The 18,421-nt window shown below is 48.0% G+C and overlaps 1 protein-coding gene across 4 annotated transcripts in view; it reads right to left on the bottom strand.

Annotated features, from left to right (window-relative positions):
• The window catches only part of zbtb16a (zinc finger and BTB domain containing 16a), a 280,798-nt gene that overhangs the window by 83,638 nt on the left and 178,739 nt on the right, over positions 1 to 18,421 (bottom strand). For all 4 annotated transcript variants that reach the window (XM_072486482.1, XM_072486483.1, XM_072486480.1 and 1 more), the window contains exon 4: positions 4,852 to 4,938. In XM_072486482.1, coding sequence (XP_072342583.1) covers positions 4,852 to 4,938 — 87 coding nt within the window. The remainder of the gene's footprint in view (positions 1 to 4,851; positions 4,939 to 18,421) is intronic.

The raw sequence follows: 18,421 nt of genomic DNA, 5'->3' as shown, positions 1-18,421 counted from the left end.
TACCACTCCCAGTTGCCTATATTTCCCACTCCCAGCCATCAAGGGAGCCTACACATCCACTATCTGTCCCAGATGGGGCTCCGAGGGAGAGGTGCAAAGAGCTAGCTCCCTCGTATTGGTGTTGCTGTCCTCTGAACGGTCAAAAAATCTTCTTGGATTTTCTTGCTGAATTGAAATGGAAGTTGTGCAGTTTAGCAACACCCTATGCAGCACTGGTCACCCGAGTTGAAGCCACATCAAGACAAAAACAGACCAGCCTTGAGGAGCCAGGGGCCCGATCAAGTCACAGCGGTGGAATAATTTTGGAAAAAGCTGTTGACTCATCGTGGCCCAGGAATAGCAACTGGACATTCGGTCAAAGGATATAAAATGAAAGAGGAGAATTCTCCACCAACAAAACTCACTCAAAAGCTGTGGGGAGAAAATAAAAAGGTTGTCTGGATTTTTTTTTCCTGCGAGCTTTACCACAACTCTCGAATACACAAATCATGATGGAACATTCAGAAATAAACTGAGGATAGTGTGTGTCATTATTAGTGTGTGTCATTATGAATGATTCCAATACTGTCACATTGCAATGATCCATTCAACCAGCTACTCTCTTTGGCAGCAGAAGCCTCTTCCATATTGGTGGCCATTTGTAGATGTGCCTTCAAAATTGCCAGTGGGTCCAGAAAATTCTTTCTTAGGTTTACAAGTTTGGAGGCAAAATATCCATGGCCGTATCGGCAGCAAGAGTTACCTGCAGCATCCTGGCCAATATTTGTCCATTAACCAGCATCACCAAAAGAAAAAAAAAATATCTGAGGCGAGATTCTCCGAACCCCCCGCCAGGTCGGAGAATTGCCGGGGGCTGGCGTGAATCCCGTCCCCGCCGATTGCCGAATTCTCCGGCACCGGATATTCGGCGGAAGCGGGAATCGCGCCGCACCGGTTGGCGCCCCGTCCCCCGCGATTCTCTGCCCCGGATGGGCCGAAGTCCCGCTGCTGGAATGCCTGCCCCGCCGGCGTGGATTAAACCACCTACCTTACCGGCGGGACAAGGCGACGCGGGCGGGCTCCGGGGTCCTGGGGGGGGGGGCGCGGGGCGATCTGGCCCCAGGGGGTGCCCCCACGGTGGCCTGGCCCGCGATCGGGGCCCACCGATCCGCGGGTGGGCCTGTGCCGTGGGGGCACTCTTTTCCTTCCGCCTTCGCCACGGTCTCCACCATGGCGGAGGCGGAAGAGTCTCCCTCCACAGCGCATGCGCGGGAATGCCGTCAGCGGCTGCTAATGCTCGCGCACATGCGCCGTCCGGAGATGTCATTTCCACACCAGCTGGCGGGGCACCAAAGGCCTTTTCTGGCCAGCTGGAGGGGCGGAAATTAGTCCGCCGCGGGCCTAGCCCCTTAAGGTTGGGGCTCGGCCCCCCCAAGATGCGGAGGATTCCGCACCTTTGGGGCGGCACGATGCCCGACTGATTTGCGCCGTTTTGGGCACCGGTCGGCGGACATCGCGCCGATACCGGAGAATTTCATCCCTGGTCATTATTACAGTGCTGCTTTTGGGCGCTTGCTGCGCGCAATTTGGCTCTTGGATTCCAACAATAAAACAATGGCTGCATTTCAAATAGTGCTTCGCTGGTTGGTAAGTTCCTTGAGATGTTCTCAGGTCATTGATGGTATCAGATAACTGCAAGTTATCATTCATCTTGTTGACTCATCACACTAACGGCAAAGCAGATACATGCGGTATTTGCTGGTGGATGCCATGTGGCTTAGCCATTGGAAAGACATCTCAATATTCTAGAACATCAGAAGAGGAGCCACTTGCAGCCTTTCCTCATACATTTAACAATGACCAACAGAAACACACCAAACAGTTGAAGAAAACATCATTTCGATCCGTTTTGACCGGAGGATGAACTGAATTCTGGGAGGAGTGGAGGTGTTGCTTGGAATTCAACAACAATTTAAAGTTGTGTTTTCTCCACCCCTTTGTAAACAGCCCAACCAATTGTACAACTAAATTACAGTATTTTATCTATTACAACGCATCAATAAAGGAATCAAAACATGTACTAGTCAAGAAGACTATTTATAGGTTAGTACAGTGGTTACTATATATATATATATATTGAAACTCATCCAGTGGCCAAAGTCCAGACAGAATCACAGAAGAATTTATACACAGCTCCACAGACAGCAATAAAGTGAGAAACCCAAATAATCACTTCAATCATTCTTTCCAGAAACTTTCAGATAAATGGAAGTCATCTCCCATCACACTCGTTGAAAGTTCTTGTAATGTTTTCCCTCTCTTTCCCCTATCCATCAAACTGAAGTGCATCTTACGGAAGAGAACAGCTTTAAGAAGTTGCTAAACTAATCTAGCAATGCCTCAATTTTGAGAAGGCGGCACGGTGGCGCAGTGGTTAGCGCTGCTGCCTCACGGTGCCGAGGTCTCGGGTTCGATCCCGGGTCCTTGTCCGTGTGGAGTTTGCACATTCTCCCCATGTCTGTGTGGATCTCATTCCCACAACCCAAAGATGAGCAGGTTAGGTCGATTGGCCACGCTAAATTGCCACTTAATTAGGGGGAAAAAAGACTTGGGTACTCTAAATTTATAAAACAAAAACCTCAATTAAAAAATTCTGCTCCTCATTTTCACACCCCTCCCTGGACCTTCCATCCCTCCTGCCCGGCAACCCCACAAGATCTCTGTACTAGTCTCATTTTGACCTCTTGCTCATTAATGATTTACAATGGTGGCCGTACCATCAGCTGGCTGGGCCCCAAGCCTCAAGAAGTCCCTCCATAATTCTTCCCAGCTCTCTCCTCCTTCAAGACCTTCCTTAAAATCTACCTCTCTGACCAGGTTTTCGGTCATCTGTCCTAATATCATTTTAACCTGGCTCAATGCCAAACTCTGATTGACAGACACTCCTGCAAAGCGCCTTTGCATCTCCTACGACCTCGAAAGGAGGCATGAAAATGCAAGTTGTTGGCGTAGCGGTGTACAAAAATGGCAGAATGTGACCGTGTTGAAATGAATAGGAAACAGAATGCCCACCTCAGTGATCAGCAGCAGCCCAAGCTGCTGGCAGCTGAACGCTGGAAGATGTTGCACATTGTTATTTGTTGACGGTGCTTGCAAGTCTGTTTGTGAACTTGACACCAGTTAGCCAATGTAACTGCTGGCTCATGATGATCTGCACAAATCTATTTCTGTCTGCAATTAGCAAGGGGGGGCGGGGGGCAATTCCAGAATGTTGATGCACAAGTAACATTTCCAGCGCTGCCCATTGGTTGGTCGGAAGCCCATTTGCTTTATTTTTGAAGACGAAGAGGGTCATCTGCCTCATCTGCCCAAGGAGTAGCTGACATTATCCGCGGTTGGGTAGGAGAAGAAGAGTTAACATCACAAAGAGCGGTGACCTTTGCAGAATGATTTTGCAGCATTAATCCCCTGACCCACGCACTCCTGGCCAATGTAAATAAGTTGCTGGCAGTTAACAGGAGTCAAACAAGGCACTTGTAACTCAATATTTCAATGTTTTTCTCAGCAGAAAGGAGGGGGAAGAGGGTTGCCTGTCCAAAGAATATTTTTCAGTAAAATCAAAGGTAGACTTGTAAACTATCTATTGGTAGTACACTACTTCTTGAATCAAGCAAGCTATGAAAGTGTTATTGGTACAGAATATTTCCAAAATTATACTGAAATTATGGCAGTCATAGGTTATCCCCAAACCTTTTTGATAGTTTACAAATTTAGGGGGGGGGGGGGGGGGGTTGCATTAAAAAAATTGTCCTCGTCTCCTCTCCGGTTCTTTTGCCAATTACTACTTTCCGTGGAAAAAGTTTCTCTCATTTCCCTCAAAACCTATTATTTTTTGAACACTTATTTCATCTCCCTTCAACCATTAATTGTAATATAGGTTAATGTCTTATGGTCCACCGGGGTTGCTCCGTATTAGACCTAGTGTTTCCATTGTACATGGTTCACCAGGATTTTTGACAACATAATTAGCTTAATCCGCAGCAAATGAATGTGGAAATATTTCCATCCAATTAATGAAGCTAGAACGAGCATGGGACCCGGTGTGGTGCAGGTGGGAGCAGCCAGGGATATTGTGAAGTAGCAGAAACCTGACAGTATACAAGTTCCAGCAGAAATCTGCTGCTCCACCTAAACTGGAAACTCCAATCCTGAATCAGGAAGCAATCCTGTGCCTAAATCCAAACGCGGAGCTGTGATCAAACAGCAATGATGGACTCGTGTTGTACCGAAGAACAATGATTATCAAGCCCACCTTGTATTTTTCTCTACCCTCAATAAAAAATAATGAAATTAAAGCAAGATCTCTCAGTGCAATACAGACTAAAATTCATCGTACTGATGCTATGAATGAAATCAGTATGTTTAAATTGTCCAATAATGCCTCCATTTTAAAATTCTCATTCTTATGTTCAAACCCCCTCCATGATGTCACCCTTCCCAACTGCTTGTAATTTCCTCCAGTCCTCTGACCCCCCGGTTTCTCTTCAATCCTCCAACACTGGCCTCTCATCACCCCTGATTTTCACTGTTCCACTATTAGTGGCCTAGAGCCTAGGCTCTGGCACTCCCGCCCTAAACCTCATCTCTACCTCAACTCTCTTTCGGGAAGACGCTCCTTAAAACCAACCTCTCTGACCAAGCTTTTGGTCGCCTATCTCAATATCTCCTTTGCTCTTGCAGAATGACCAGCTCAGTTCAAGTCCTCTGATTGGCCTTTTGCCCGTGGGACATGCTCCTTCAATAAAAGATGGATTCAACAATGAGGAGAAAATCATTAACTCTTGGGTAAAATTTCAAGTTTCATAGAAGTACCGGTATGAGTCTGACGATGGCTTTCGAAGGCATCATCCTTAGAGAACTGCGCTCCGCATTGGTCACAAACAAAGGCCTTTGCACCCGCTGGAACAAGAAAGAAAACAACAATTTAGGGCAAAAAAGTTTTTGTAAAATAACAAACACAATTAAGTTTTTGTGCACATCCGTCAAAGACAGAGGAAGACGATCGTGGAAAAAAATCATTTGACAGCTTCAAGGCAGATAAATTGCAGTACGTTTACCAAGAGACTTCACCAGGCATGTGCCTAAGCATCAACTGCTAACAATGTTTTCAGGTGGGCAGCAGAGTGGCACAGTGGTTAGCACTGCTATCTCACAGCGCCGAGGTCCCAGGTTCAATCCCGGCTCTGGGTCACTGTCCGTGTGGAGTTTGCACATTCTCCCCGTGTCTGCGTGGGTTTCACCCCCACAACCCAAAGACTGGCAGGGTAGGTGGATTGGTCACGCTAAATTGCCCCTTAATTGGAAAAAATGAATTTGGTACTCTAAATTTATTTTGAAAAAACAATGTTTCCAGAGCATATTTTTGTTTCCGAAACGGTATATCGTTCTGCCGCAGCAGCTGACACGATGGGTTGATGTCCACTGGTTGGCTTTTAATGACAAACCAAGCTCATTTTCAATTTGAATATCTCAACAAAGAGAGGAACAAATCAAATAGAGAGAACACAACTTGCAGCTGATCTATGCATGCTGCACGTGAACTCAGTCCTGACATGCAAAACTATTGCGTTGACGCCTTAAAAAAGGATGAGTTTGCATTTATAAAGCATCTTTCAAGGCCTCAGAATAATCCAAAGTGCTTTATAACCCAACAAAGTCACTCCTGTAAAACACGGCAACCAATTTGCACACAGCAAACCCCCATCTTCAACATTCAAATAAATGATGCAATCAACTGTTTTTAAATTATTAAGAGCCAAATATTGGCCAGTAAACGCGGCAGAACCTACCCCACTCTACAAAATAGCAGCGTGGGACCTTTGGCATCCATCCAAAGCATTGAAGACAATGCCGTGCCCGAAAGGCAGCACATCCTCCGATGCAGCAGTCCTTCAGACTGCACTGCGTGTCACCCTAGATTGTGCTCAAATCATTGGATTGGGCTTGAACCTGCAACCTGCCGACTCAGACATTTACAGTGCTACCCAGTGAGCTATGGCTGGAAATAACCATCGACTCTAATCATTTAAAATAACTAGAAGGCAGTAAATGAGCCCCAAGGCCTTATTTCAATTAAACCATAATTAGACTTAAAGTCCATCTCAGATATTCCTTAAAGTCATTAAGAAAAGATGTTCAAAAAATTAGCACGTTTGGCAGCATCTGTGAGAGGGAAAGAGAGTTAATATTTAAAGTGCATATTTTTTCCGTAAAAAAATGCCTGGACAAGGCTATGAACTGAGTAAAAAGTACATCAGTCATGCAATGTCCTCAAACACTCTAACCTTTGCTGGACCCGAATTAGTGGTGCCATTGAACTCATTGGGCGCGATGGAATGGCTTGCAGTGCCCAGACAACAGCAGTGCAATGTGACCAATAGAAGCCAGGAGACACCACCCCCAGGATCTACCCAGCTTGCAACGCTTCTCGAGATCGAACACCAATCTCACTGGAATATGCGGTTTTCTGATGCACGCGAGGTGTTGGGTGTCAGGCTATACAGACACACACACAATGATATACAGACACACACACAATGATATACAGACACACACACAATGATATACAGACAAGCAGCTAATGGACACCGAGAACGGGACATGACCAATAAGCAGGCAGGACACTCAGGGGTGGGACCTGACTATAAAAGACACAAGGCACTCACACTCCGCCTCTTTCCACTGATGAACATCTAGAGAATCAGTCAAGGGTGTTGTTACAATCTCACACCTCCACCACATGGCTAAGAGCTAGTCTGGTTCAGTCAGACAGAGTAACCACACTTAAGTTAGCAGAGAGTCGAACTCACAGAGAACTGTGCTATTAGTTCAATAAACCTGATTGAACTAACTTCAAGGTCTGGAGTATCTTTCCGATCTAAGCTGCATCCAGTTACAGCCAGTGTTAGACCAGTGTACCGAACATTGGGATCTGTCCCCTTCGCCTCGGAGACTTCAGGCGAGTGCCGTTCAGTACTGGTCTCCACAAACAGGAACCAGACGAAACGGCATGAGTGGGGGGTCTCCCAAGGGATCAGAGGCCCCAGCTGCATGTCCTTTGGGCAGGATGGTGCCCTGGCACTACCAGCTGGAAGGGGCACTGCCAGGGCATCAGGTTGACACGGCCAAGCTGGCATTTTTCACGTGGTGGCGATCGGCCGGGCGGTGCCCACTGCGGATATTTGGGAGGGGGGCTGAGGACTCCCACATAGCGAGTTGGGGCTTGGGGGCGTTGGGGGAGTCAGAGGTCGTGTCGGGGGCACCAGAAATCAGAACGCCATTTAAAAAATAGTGTCCTGATCTCTCGCTACACTGAGGAGTTCCGGCGAGGGGCTGTCCTCAGTGCAGAAAACAGGGCAATGTGCAGCCTGGGCCTCGCTTTCCCCGCTGAGGCCCACTACCTAACCAGAGTGACGTTTGACAGCGTTGTGCTTCTCAGTGCTGCGAGCGCCGGAAACATGCAGCTTAAAATGTTTGGGCTTTGTTAAATTAGTTAAATTGCACCCAATGTCTTTTTACAACCAGGTTATATACAATGTTTCATTGCACCAAAAATAGTTTCAAAACTCCGTTAGTGCCACTTCATAGAATCCCTGCGGTGCAGGAGGTGCCCATTGCGCCCATCGACCCTCTGAAAGAGCACCCTACCTAGGCGCACACTCCCGCCCCATCCCCGCAACCCCATCTAACCCTTTGGACACTTAGGGGCAGTTTAGCATGGCCAATCCACCTGTGGGAGGACACCTCCACACCCACCCCCACCCCCACACAGGTTAGCACCGTTGCTTCACAGTAGCAGGGTCCCAGGTTCGATTCCCGGCTTGGGTCACTGTCTGTGCGGAGTCTGCGTGGGGTTCCTCCGGGTGCTCCGGTTTCCTCCCACAAGTCCCGAAAGACGTGCTTGTTAGGTGAATTGGACATTCTGAATTCTCCCTCCGTGTACCCGAACAGGACATTCTGAATTCTCCGTGTACCCGAACAGGGGGCAGAATTCTCTCCCCCCCCCCACGCCAGGTGGGAGAATCGCCGGGGCGCCCCGATGTGATTCTCCCACCCCACAAACCGGTGTGGTGAGAATCACGGCTGGCCGCTGGGAGAATCGCCGGTCGCCGTTTGCAACGGGGCGAGCGGCGATTCTCTGGCCCGGATGGGCCGAGCGACCTGCCCAATACGACGGGTTCCCGCTAGCGCCATCCACACCTGGTCGCTGCCGGCTGGAACAGCACGGAATGCTGGGGAGGGTGGGGGCCTCAAATGGGGTCTGGCCCACGATCGGTGCCCACGTCATTTACGCGGCGCTGGCCGCGTCATTTACGCGGTGCCAAGGCCCGGCGCGCGTAAATGACGCGACACCACTCCTAGCCCCACGGGGGCGGGAGAATAGGGAGCTGGGAGCGTGCTCCGACGTCGGCACTTAGACTCCAGAGGGGAGAATTGCGCCCTGGACATTCCGAATTCTCCCTCAGTGTACCTGAACAGGCGCCGGAGTGTGGCAACTAGGGGATTTTCACAATAACTTAATTGCAGTGCTAATGTAAGCCTACTTGTGACAATAATAAAGATTATTTTTATTTTATTAGAGTGGATGCTTTTTGGGCTAGAGGAAGGCCTGTAGTAGAGCTCCCCAGAGGGTCAGTGTTGGGACCCGTGCTTTTTGATATATAAACCTTGGTGTACTGGGCACAATTTCAAAATTTGCAGATGATACGAAACTTGGGAGAATTGTGACTATTGAGGAGGATGGCTCAGAACTTCAAAAGGACATTGACAAATTGGTAGACAGGGTTGACAGGTACCAGATGAAATTCCATGCAGAGAAACGTGTAGTGATTCATTTTGGTACGAAGAACATGGAGAGACAATTTGAAAGGATTAGGTATTCTAGACTGTATTGCTAGGGGTACAGAGTACAAGATCAAGGAGGTTACATTGAACTTGTAGGAGACGCTAGTTCAGCCTAAACTGGAGTAATGTGTCCAGTTCTGGGTGTCGCACTTTTAGGAAGTTGTAAAGGCATCGGAGAGAGCAGAAAAGATTCATAAGAATGGTTCCGGGGATGGCAACCTTCAGTTATGAAGACAGATTGGAGAAATTAAGACTGTTTGCTTGGAGAAGGCAGAGGGGAGAATTGATAAAGATGTCCAGAATCAAATGCAGTCTGATCGGAGTAGAGAGGGAGAAGCTATTCCCACTCGTGAACGGGAGGGCACATATTTTCTAATAATTGCAAAAGCAACAAAGGCAACATGAGAAAATAAGTTTTCACACAACTAATTGTTAAGGTTTGGAATGCACTGCCGGAGAGTGTGATGGAGGCAGGTTTAATCAGGACATTAAAAATGGAATTAGCCTGTTATTTGAAGAGGAAGAACGTGCAACGTTACTTTGAGAAGAACACTGACCAGTCGGTCTGATTGGTCTATTTCTGTGCTGTAAACTCCATTTCAATCTACGCTATTATAAAAATGTAAACTGTGCCAGCCTGTCACCCACCGACAGGAAACATCAGTACAGCCCCGGATAGGTCAATGGTTAACCTTCATGAAAAATTGAAATGAAGTGAAAATCGCTTATTGTCCCAAGTAGGCTTCAAATGAAGTTACTGTGAAAAGCCCCTAGTCGCCACATTCCGGCGCCTGTTCGGGGAGGCTGGTACGGGAATTGAACCGTGCTGGCCTGCCTTGGTCTGCTTTCAAAGCCAGCGATTTAGCCCTGTGCTAAACCAGCCCCTTGAACATACGCTGCTGGCCTTGGTCGGCTTCACAAGCCAGCTATTTAGCCGACTGTGCTAAACCGGCCCCTGCACTTCTTTCTTCACTGAAAGAACAGCGTTAGCCGAGTTAAGAGTAACAGGTCACATGCCCACCCTCTGGGGCAAGGCCTAGAATAGCACGAGCAGCCCATTTATATTTTTTTTAAAAATCAGTAAAAAAATGTTTGATCTCTTTTCAGGTGCGAATCACAAATTGAAGAGTGAATGCAGAATCAAAATTAAACGTTACAGTTCTGAAACCACATTAACAAATGTTAATATTGAAAAGGTGTGGTGTCTGTAGGTATCAATATCAAAAGAATTCAAACGTGAACAAGGCTTTGTTGCTAATCCTGACTGTGGCTACAACGAGCAAAACAGGAAGCTGCTTATCTGATCAGCAAGCCAAATCTTTCAGTGAAAATGAGTCTACAAAGTACAAGAGTGGCAGCATGATAGAAAATAGCCACAAAATAAAACAGTATCAAAACAGAACCATGTTTTAGTACAAGGCAAAATTATAAGTGTTTTGGCATTTGAAATGCATTGTATGTAGGCTATTTAGAACATAGACTGTCTCCCCAGTGACCCTTTCCCTTCCTCTATTAACTCCAGCCAGTTACTATTTCGGTGTGATATCAAAAGTAAAACAGAAAAATTAAGCTGCAGTCTTTTCTCGCTGCCGTTTGTCAGGAAACGTTCCACCTAACCTGCACTGGTGTCAACGGTGGTTCAGTTGGCAGCGCGCTTGCTGCTGCATCACAAGGTTCTGGGTTCAAGTCCCAGGCCAGAGACTTGGAATAGAAAGTCCAGGCCGTCACTCCCAGAGCTGTAACTGAGCAATCAAAAATGAGACATTGAACTGAGGTGAGGTGCCAAATGATAGGCATTGCTAAATCAGATTAGAACAAAGATCAAAGAAATGTACAGCACAGGAACAGGCCCTTCGGCCCTCCAAGCCCATGCCGACCATGCTGCCCGACTAAACTACAATCTTCTACACTTCCTGGGTCCGTATCCCTCTATTCCCATCCTATTCATGTATTTGTCAAGATGCCCCTTAAATGTCACTATCGTCCCTGCTTCCACCACCTCCTCCAGTAGCGAGTTCCAGGCACCCACTACCCTCGGTGTAAAAAAACTTGCCTCTTACATCTACTCTAAACCTTGCCCCTCTCACCTTAAACCTATGCCCCCTAGTAATTGACCCCTCTACCCCAGGGAAAAGCTTCTGACTATCCACTCTGTCTATGCCCCTCATAATTTTGTAGACCTCTATCAGGTCGCCCCTCAACCTCCGTCGTTCCAGTGAGAACAAACAGAGTTTATTCAACCGCTCCTCATAGCTAATGCCCTCCATTCCAGGCAACATTCTGGTAAATCTCTTCTGCACCCTCTCTAAAGCCTCCACATCCTTCTGGTAGTGTGGCGACCAGAATTGAACACTACACTCCAAGTGTGGCCTAACTAAGGTTCTATACAGCTGCAACATGACTTGCCAATTCTTATACTCAATGCCCCGGCCAATGAAGGCAAGTATGCCGTATGCCTTCTTGACTACCTTCTCCACCTGTGTTGCCCCTTTCAGTGACCTGTGGACCTGTACTCCTAGATCTCTTTGACTTTCAATACTCTTGAGAGTTCTACAATTCACTTTATATTCCCTACCTGCATTAGACCTTCCAAAATGCATTACCTCACATTTGTCTGGATTAAACTCCATCTGCCATCTCTCCGCCCAAGTCTCCATCAATCTAAATCCTGCTGTATCTTCTGACAGTCCTCATCGCTATCCGCAATTCCACCAACCTTTGTGTCGTCTGCAAACTTACTAATCAGACCAGTTACATTTTCCTCCAAATCATTTATATATACTACAAACAGCAAAGGTCCCAGCACTGATCCCTGTGGAACACCACTGGTCACAGCCCTTCAATTCGAAAAGCATCCTTCCATTGCTACTCGCTGCCTTCTATGACCTAGCAAGTTCTGTATCCACCTTGCCAGCTCACCCCTGATCCCGTGTGACTTCACCTTTTGTACTAGTCTACCATGAGGGACCTTGTCAAAGGCCTTACTGAAGTCCATATAGACAACATCCACTGCCCTACCTGCATCAATCATCTTTATGACCTCCTCGAAAAACTCTATCAAGTTAGCGAGACACGACCTCCCCTTTACAAAACCATGCTGCCTCTCACTAATACGTCCATTTGCTTCCAAATGGGAGTAGATCCTGTCTCGAAGAATTCTCTCCAGTAATTTCCCTACCACTGAAGTAAGGCTCACCAGCCTGTAGTTCCCTGGATTATCCTTGCTACCCTTCTTAAACAGAGGAACAACATTGGCTATTCTCCAGTCCTCCGGGACATCACCTGAAGACAGTGAGGATCCAAAGATTTCTGTCAAGGCCTCAGCAATTTCCTCTCCAGCCTCCTTCAGTATTCTGGGGTAGATCCCATCAGGCCCTGGGGACTTATCTACCTTAATATTTTTTAAGACACCCAACACCTCGTCTTTTTGGATCTCAATGTGACCCAGGCTATCTACACATCCTTCTCCAGACTCAACATCTACCAATTTCTTCTCTTTGGTGAATACTGATGCAAAGTATTCATTTAGTACCTCGCTCATTTCCTCTGGCTCCACACACAGATTCCCTTGCCTATCCTTCAGTGGGCCAACCCTTTCCCTGGCTACCCTCTTGCTTTTTATGTACGTGAAAAAAGCCTTGGGATTTTCCTTAACCCTATTTGCCAATGACTTTTCGTGACCCCTTCTAGCCCTCCTGACTCTTTGCTTAAGTTCCTTCCTACTTTCCTTATATTCCACACAGGCTTAGTCTGTTCCCAGCCTTTTAGCCCTGACAAATGCCTCCTTTTTCTTTTTGACGAGGCCTACAATATCTCTCTTTATCCAAGGTTCCCGAAAATTGCCGTATTTATCCTTCTTCCTCACAGGAACATGCCGGTCCTGTATTCCTTTCAACTGACACTTGAAAGCCTCCCACATGTCAGATGTTGATTTGCCCTCAAACATCCGCCCCCAATCTATGTTCTTCAGTTCCCGCCTAATATTGTTATAATTAGCCTTCCCCCAATTTAGCACATTCATCCTCAGACCACTCTTATCCTTGTCCACCAGCACTTTAAAACTTACTGAATTGTGGTCTCTGTTCCCGAAATGCTCCCCTACTGAAACTTCTACCACCTGGCCGGGCTCATTCCCCAATACCAGGTCCAGTACCGCCCCTTCCCTAGTTGGACTGTCTACATATTGTTTTAAGAAGCCCTCCTGGATGCTCCTTACAAACTCTGCCCCGTCTAAGCCCCTGGCACTAAGTGAGTCCCAGTCAATATTGGGGAAGTTGAAGTCTCCCATCACCACAACCCTGTTGTTTTTACTCTTTTCCAAAATCTGTCTACCTATCTGCTCCTCTATCTCCCGCTGGCTGTTGGGAGGCCTGTAGTAAACCCCCAACATTGTGACTGCACCCTTCCTATTCCTGATCTCTACCCATATAGCCTCACTGCCCTCTGAGGTGTCCTCCCGCAGTACAGCTGTGATATTCTCCCTAACCAGTAGCGCAACTCCGCCACCCCTTTTACATCCCCCTCTATCCCACCTGAAACATCTAAATCCTGGAACGTTTAGCTGCCAATCCTGCCCTTCCCTCAACCAGGTCTCTGTAATGGCAACAACATCATAGTTCCAAGTACTCATCCAAGCTCTAAGATCATCTGCCTTACCCGTAATACTTCTTGCATTAAAACATATGCACTTCAGGCCATCAGGCCCTGAAGACAGTGGTGCCTCAGAGCCCCACTGTCCCTATTTCCTAGTTCTCCCTCAATGCTCTCACCTTCTGACCTATTGCTCCCGTGCCCACCCCCCTGCCATACTCGTTTAAACCCTCCCGTGTGACACTAGCAAACCTCGCAGCCAGGATATTTATGCCTCTCCAGTTTAGATGCAACCCATCCTTCTTATATAGGTCACACCTGCCCCGGAAGAGCTCCCAGTGGTCCAAATAACGGAAACCCTCGCTCCTACACCAGCTGTTTAAGCCACGTGTTTAGCTGCTCTATCTTCCTATTTCCTATTAGCTGGTCATGACCCAATTGCTCTTTGTGGGAGCTTGCTGTGCACAAGCCGGCCATTAATTCCTCGAAATTACACTTCAAAAGTACTTGGAGCATGCTTAAGTGCTCTGTGGGACATTCAGAGGTCATGAAAGGTGCTGTAGAAATGAAAGTTCTTTCTGTTACTGGTTCTTGGACCTTGGCCAGACAATAAGAAGTCTTAGGAGGGAGGGGGGCGGGGGGGGGGGGGGGGGAAGTACTGTTCCCCAAGAGCTTTTGGAAAGTCTAAAATATTGATGCTGGCTGATTCAATGCCCACGATTCCAATGTTTCTGGAGGAAAGGTGGTGGTGGTGGTGGTGGTGGGGGGGGGGGGGGGGGGGGCGCATGGTGAATGAGGAGTGCAGCCTTCTGCACTTCTTCCTCTCTCCAAATAGAAAAGCTGTGTTTAAGTGGCTGATCGGGCCATTAGAAATTGCCTTAGGAAGGTGAAACCGCTCAAGGGCCGGCAAAGGGACGGTGACTTCAATACTTAGCCAAATAAAATTAAATAAACGTATAACGCTGTAAAGCTGTAACCGGTCTTGCACATTTCGTCCCAAGGTAGAGGGTAGATGCTATTCGTGATTTCCCTCAACACTATCTGATTTTCAATCTCCTTCCACTTCTTACCAAAAGAACAGGGCCTAATGAGGAGAACAGAGGAACACTGCCATCTGAAAAAAACCTGGAATATTCCCTTGAGAGCCATTCTATTTGTGCTCAGATTTGAGCACTTTGCAGAACACGTAATGATTCAGCACAAGAGGAGGCCATTGTGCTGGCACTGGCTCGTTGAAAAAGTTGTCGAATTAGTCGTGTTCCCCTACTCATCCCCACAGTCCTTTTCCCCTTCACACATTTATCTACTTGCTTTTTTAATAGTCGCTGTTTAATCTGCTTCTTGCACTCCAGATCGAGGCCGGAATTTTCCAGCATTGAGATTCACTTTTCCCGCCAGCAACCCCCTCATGCCCACGGTTTCCCGGCAGCCTGGGGTGATTACAATGGGAAATCTCAAGTTCTCAAGTCGAAGATTGGCATTGTATATTAGCTACACCTGCACGTTGCAACCTCACCCACTCGCTTCAGCCTTGCTGTTGCCCAAAATTAGGAGTCTTAATTTTTCACAAAAAGTGCTCTGAAGAAAAGAAAACCGGAAGGCTCTGAAGAAGGTACAAAAAAAAAAGCAAGACCAGAACCAAGATGTTGCTATCGGTCAGGGAGCAGGGAAGAGTGATCAGGCTGAAGCTTTTCTCTCGGGCCCAAAACCAGGCGCCATAACTAAAAGATTTAAAGAAATTCAGGAGAAACATCGTTGTCCAAAGTGCCGTTTGAAGATGGAACTCGATCGTAAGGAGAAGTTGAAGTGGATGGCTGTCGTGATTATCCCTTTAAAGGGCACATCTCAGACTAATGGTCACCTGGCCTGGGTGACCAATCAGGATTTGTGAGGAACCAACCCATGGTGAGAGAGACTCCTGGGCAGAGACATTTGTCCTCAGGTTAAATCACCACCAGTCAACTCTCCCCTTCAAAGGAGAAAGTAGCCTCTGGTCATCTGGGACTATGGCGACGTCACTGCGGCTGCTGTACAATTATTATTAATGAATACCTTCTGCGTTCACTAATGAAGTCTTTGAAAGTGCATCTTTGCAACAGCATAGATCCACTTTAGGTGAAGCTAGACAAGATCAAAAAGGAATTGGAGGATATTGTAATGGGGTTAGGTAATGTAGGGCGGGCCTGAGGAGCATGAACGCTAGCATGGATCTCTTGGGCCCCATGGTCTATTACCATGTTATACATTGCTTGCAATTCTATGCCATCTTACCCATGGCTTCTTCTTCAAATGGCAACCATGGGAGACCAAATGAGGAAACAGATATGTTAGAGGCCCTTTGCTGAAAGAAGCTCTACTTTGAAAGGAAAATGGCTGATTTAATAATTAGTTTGGATTGATGTTTGGTTGTTTTTCCCAAATGTTTGGCAGCGTACATATAATCTAAAACAGCCTGAACAGATTTCTGAACTCCTGCCCTGGCTAACACAGATCCAATTAATTTGATTTAAACACTTAGACGAAAATAAAATAAAATTTCCAATAGATTTTTTTTCCACAGCAAGTTGTCACACCAGTTTGGAATTTGTGTGGGGAAAGTCAAATTTGGGAATTTGACGAGGGCTTGGTTCTAATTCAAACGAGACAAAGGGGACGGGAGTGCAAAGATTATTCACACATGATTTACTCCCACCATCAAAGGGCCTACATAGAGCACATGAATTTCATCAGCCCCAATCCACCTGCAATTTACGACTAGATTTGCTTCTATTAACACTCTTCAGGCGAATGGCACTATTAACAGCCCCTTTGTCTCATGTCCAGGACATCTTTGTTAATTTCTCCTTCGCTCCGTCCTATCACTGACTTTCCATTCTGCCCCACCCCCCTCTCCAGCTATGAAATTCATTACATTTCTAACCCTCTTCAGTTCTGGAGAAGGCTCACACAGATGCAGAAACATCTCTCTCCACAGCTGCTACCAGACCTGATGAGTACTTCCAACATTTTCTGTTTTCATTTCAGGGTTCCAGCATCTGCAGTGCATCGCTTTTGTTCAAATACACCATCGGGTGGGCTTAGTCACCCAGAGGTGAACATTGCGGGACCTCAAAAAGTCTCGCAACAAAGCCTTTCTGTACCCCTGAAATTAATCTGGGAAATGATTGGAAATGTGGAGGTTCCATGATAAACAGATGTTAGTGCAATCCAACCGGAGGAGTGAAGCGATCAATTCGCCAATCAGTTTGGCAATGAGATATGCAGGGTCGAAGTGCAGTCAGTCTGTACAGCAGGGTTCAATGGCCCCTCCAGATCACAGCACAGTCACCAGTGGCAGCTCCTGACCTCATTGGCTCTCTCACTCTCTTAGGGCGCATTGCTACCCCCAGAGCTGTTCACATTCTCAAGACATCCTGTCAAGAAATGCTTTTCAGCCAATAGTACTTTATTTTTTTGAAGTGGCGTCACGATTGGAATGCAGGATAAGAAGCTGCCAACTTGCACACAGCAGGCTCCAGAAAAACATGGCTGAATGATATTGTAACATCTCATCCAAAAAGCAACTCATCCCACAGTGAATCACTCCCTTGGTGCTGCAATGGGAGTGCCAGCCTGGGTGGGAAGTCTCTGGAGTCAGCTTGGACTTGACTTTCATGTGAACGCACGAACCAGGATCAGACTCTGCTCAGCCACTGAATACGATGATGGCTGATCGGATTTGAACCTCAGCTCCACATTCCTGCCTACCCCCAATTAGATTTTTGTTGAGGAAAGGGTGGAAGCGATCTACCCCTGCCTTAAAAATATTCAAAGGGCAGCAGAATGGCGCAGTGGTTAGCACTGCTGCCTCATGGCGCCGAGGACTCGGGTTCGATCCCGGTCTCACCCCCACAACCCAAAGATGTGCAGGGTAGGTGGATTGGCCACGCTAAATTGCCCCTGAATTGGAAAAAATTAATTGGGTACTCTAAATGTTAAAAAGAAATATTCAAAGACTCTGCTTCCAAAGAGAGCTCCAAGGATTCACTTATTGAGGCAGAGAGCTCCAAGGATTCACATCGCTGGCGAAAATGTTTCTCCTCACCTCGGTCTTAAATGGGCAACCCCTTATTTTTCAACAGTGACCTCCACATCAAGATTCTTCCACAAGAGGAAGAAAAATCCTTTCCGCATCCATCCTGTTACCACCCTTCTGGAACAGATCAGGGGCGGGATTCTCTCCTACCCGGCAGGGCGGGGGGGGGGGGGGGGGGGATGTGGAGTGGCGGGAACCACTCAGGCGTCGGGCCGCCCCAAAAGGTGCGGAAGTCTCCGCACCTTTAGGGGCCAAGCCCTCACCTTGAGGGGCTAGGCCCGCGCTGGAGCGGTTTCCGCTCCACCGGCTGGCGGGAAAGGCCTTTGGCGCCACGCCAGCCGAGGCCGAAAGGTCTTCACCTGGCGACGCGGGTCGGCGCAAGCGCGGGAGCGCAGCGGCTGCTGACGTCATCCCCGCGCATGCGCAGGGGAGGGGGTCTCTTCCGCTTCTGCCATAGTGAAGACAATGGCGAAGGTGCAAGAAAAAGAGCGCCCCCACGGCACAGGTCCGCCCGTGGATCGGTGGACCACGATCGCGGGCCAGGCCACCATGGGGGCACCCCCCGTGGCCAGATCGCCCCGCGCCCCCCCCAGGACCCCTGAGCCTGCCCACGCCGCCTTGTCCCGCCGTTCAAAAGGTGGTTTAATCCACGCTGGCGGGACAGGCATTCCAGCAGCGGGACTTCGGCCCATCACGGGACGGAGAATCAGCGGGGGTGGGCCCGCCGACCGGTGCGGTGCGATTCCCGCCCCGGCCGACCAGCGCGGCGCGATTCCCGATCCTGCTGAATCTCTGGTGGCGGAGACTTCGGGACACGGTGGGGGCAGGATTCACGCCAGCTCCCGGCGATTCTCCGACCCGGCCTGGGGTCGG

Source organism: Scyliorhinus torazame, chromosome 21 (genome assembly GCF_047496885.1).
Source record: "Scyliorhinus torazame isolate Kashiwa2021f chromosome 21, sScyTor2.1, whole genome shotgun sequence".
NCBI classification, from domain to species: domain Eukaryota; kingdom Metazoa; phylum Chordata; class Chondrichthyes; order Carcharhiniformes; family Scyliorhinidae; genus Scyliorhinus; species Scyliorhinus torazame.
Note: the sequence above shows the minus strand (reverse complement) of the source record. Positions and strands in the feature narration are given on the sequence as shown.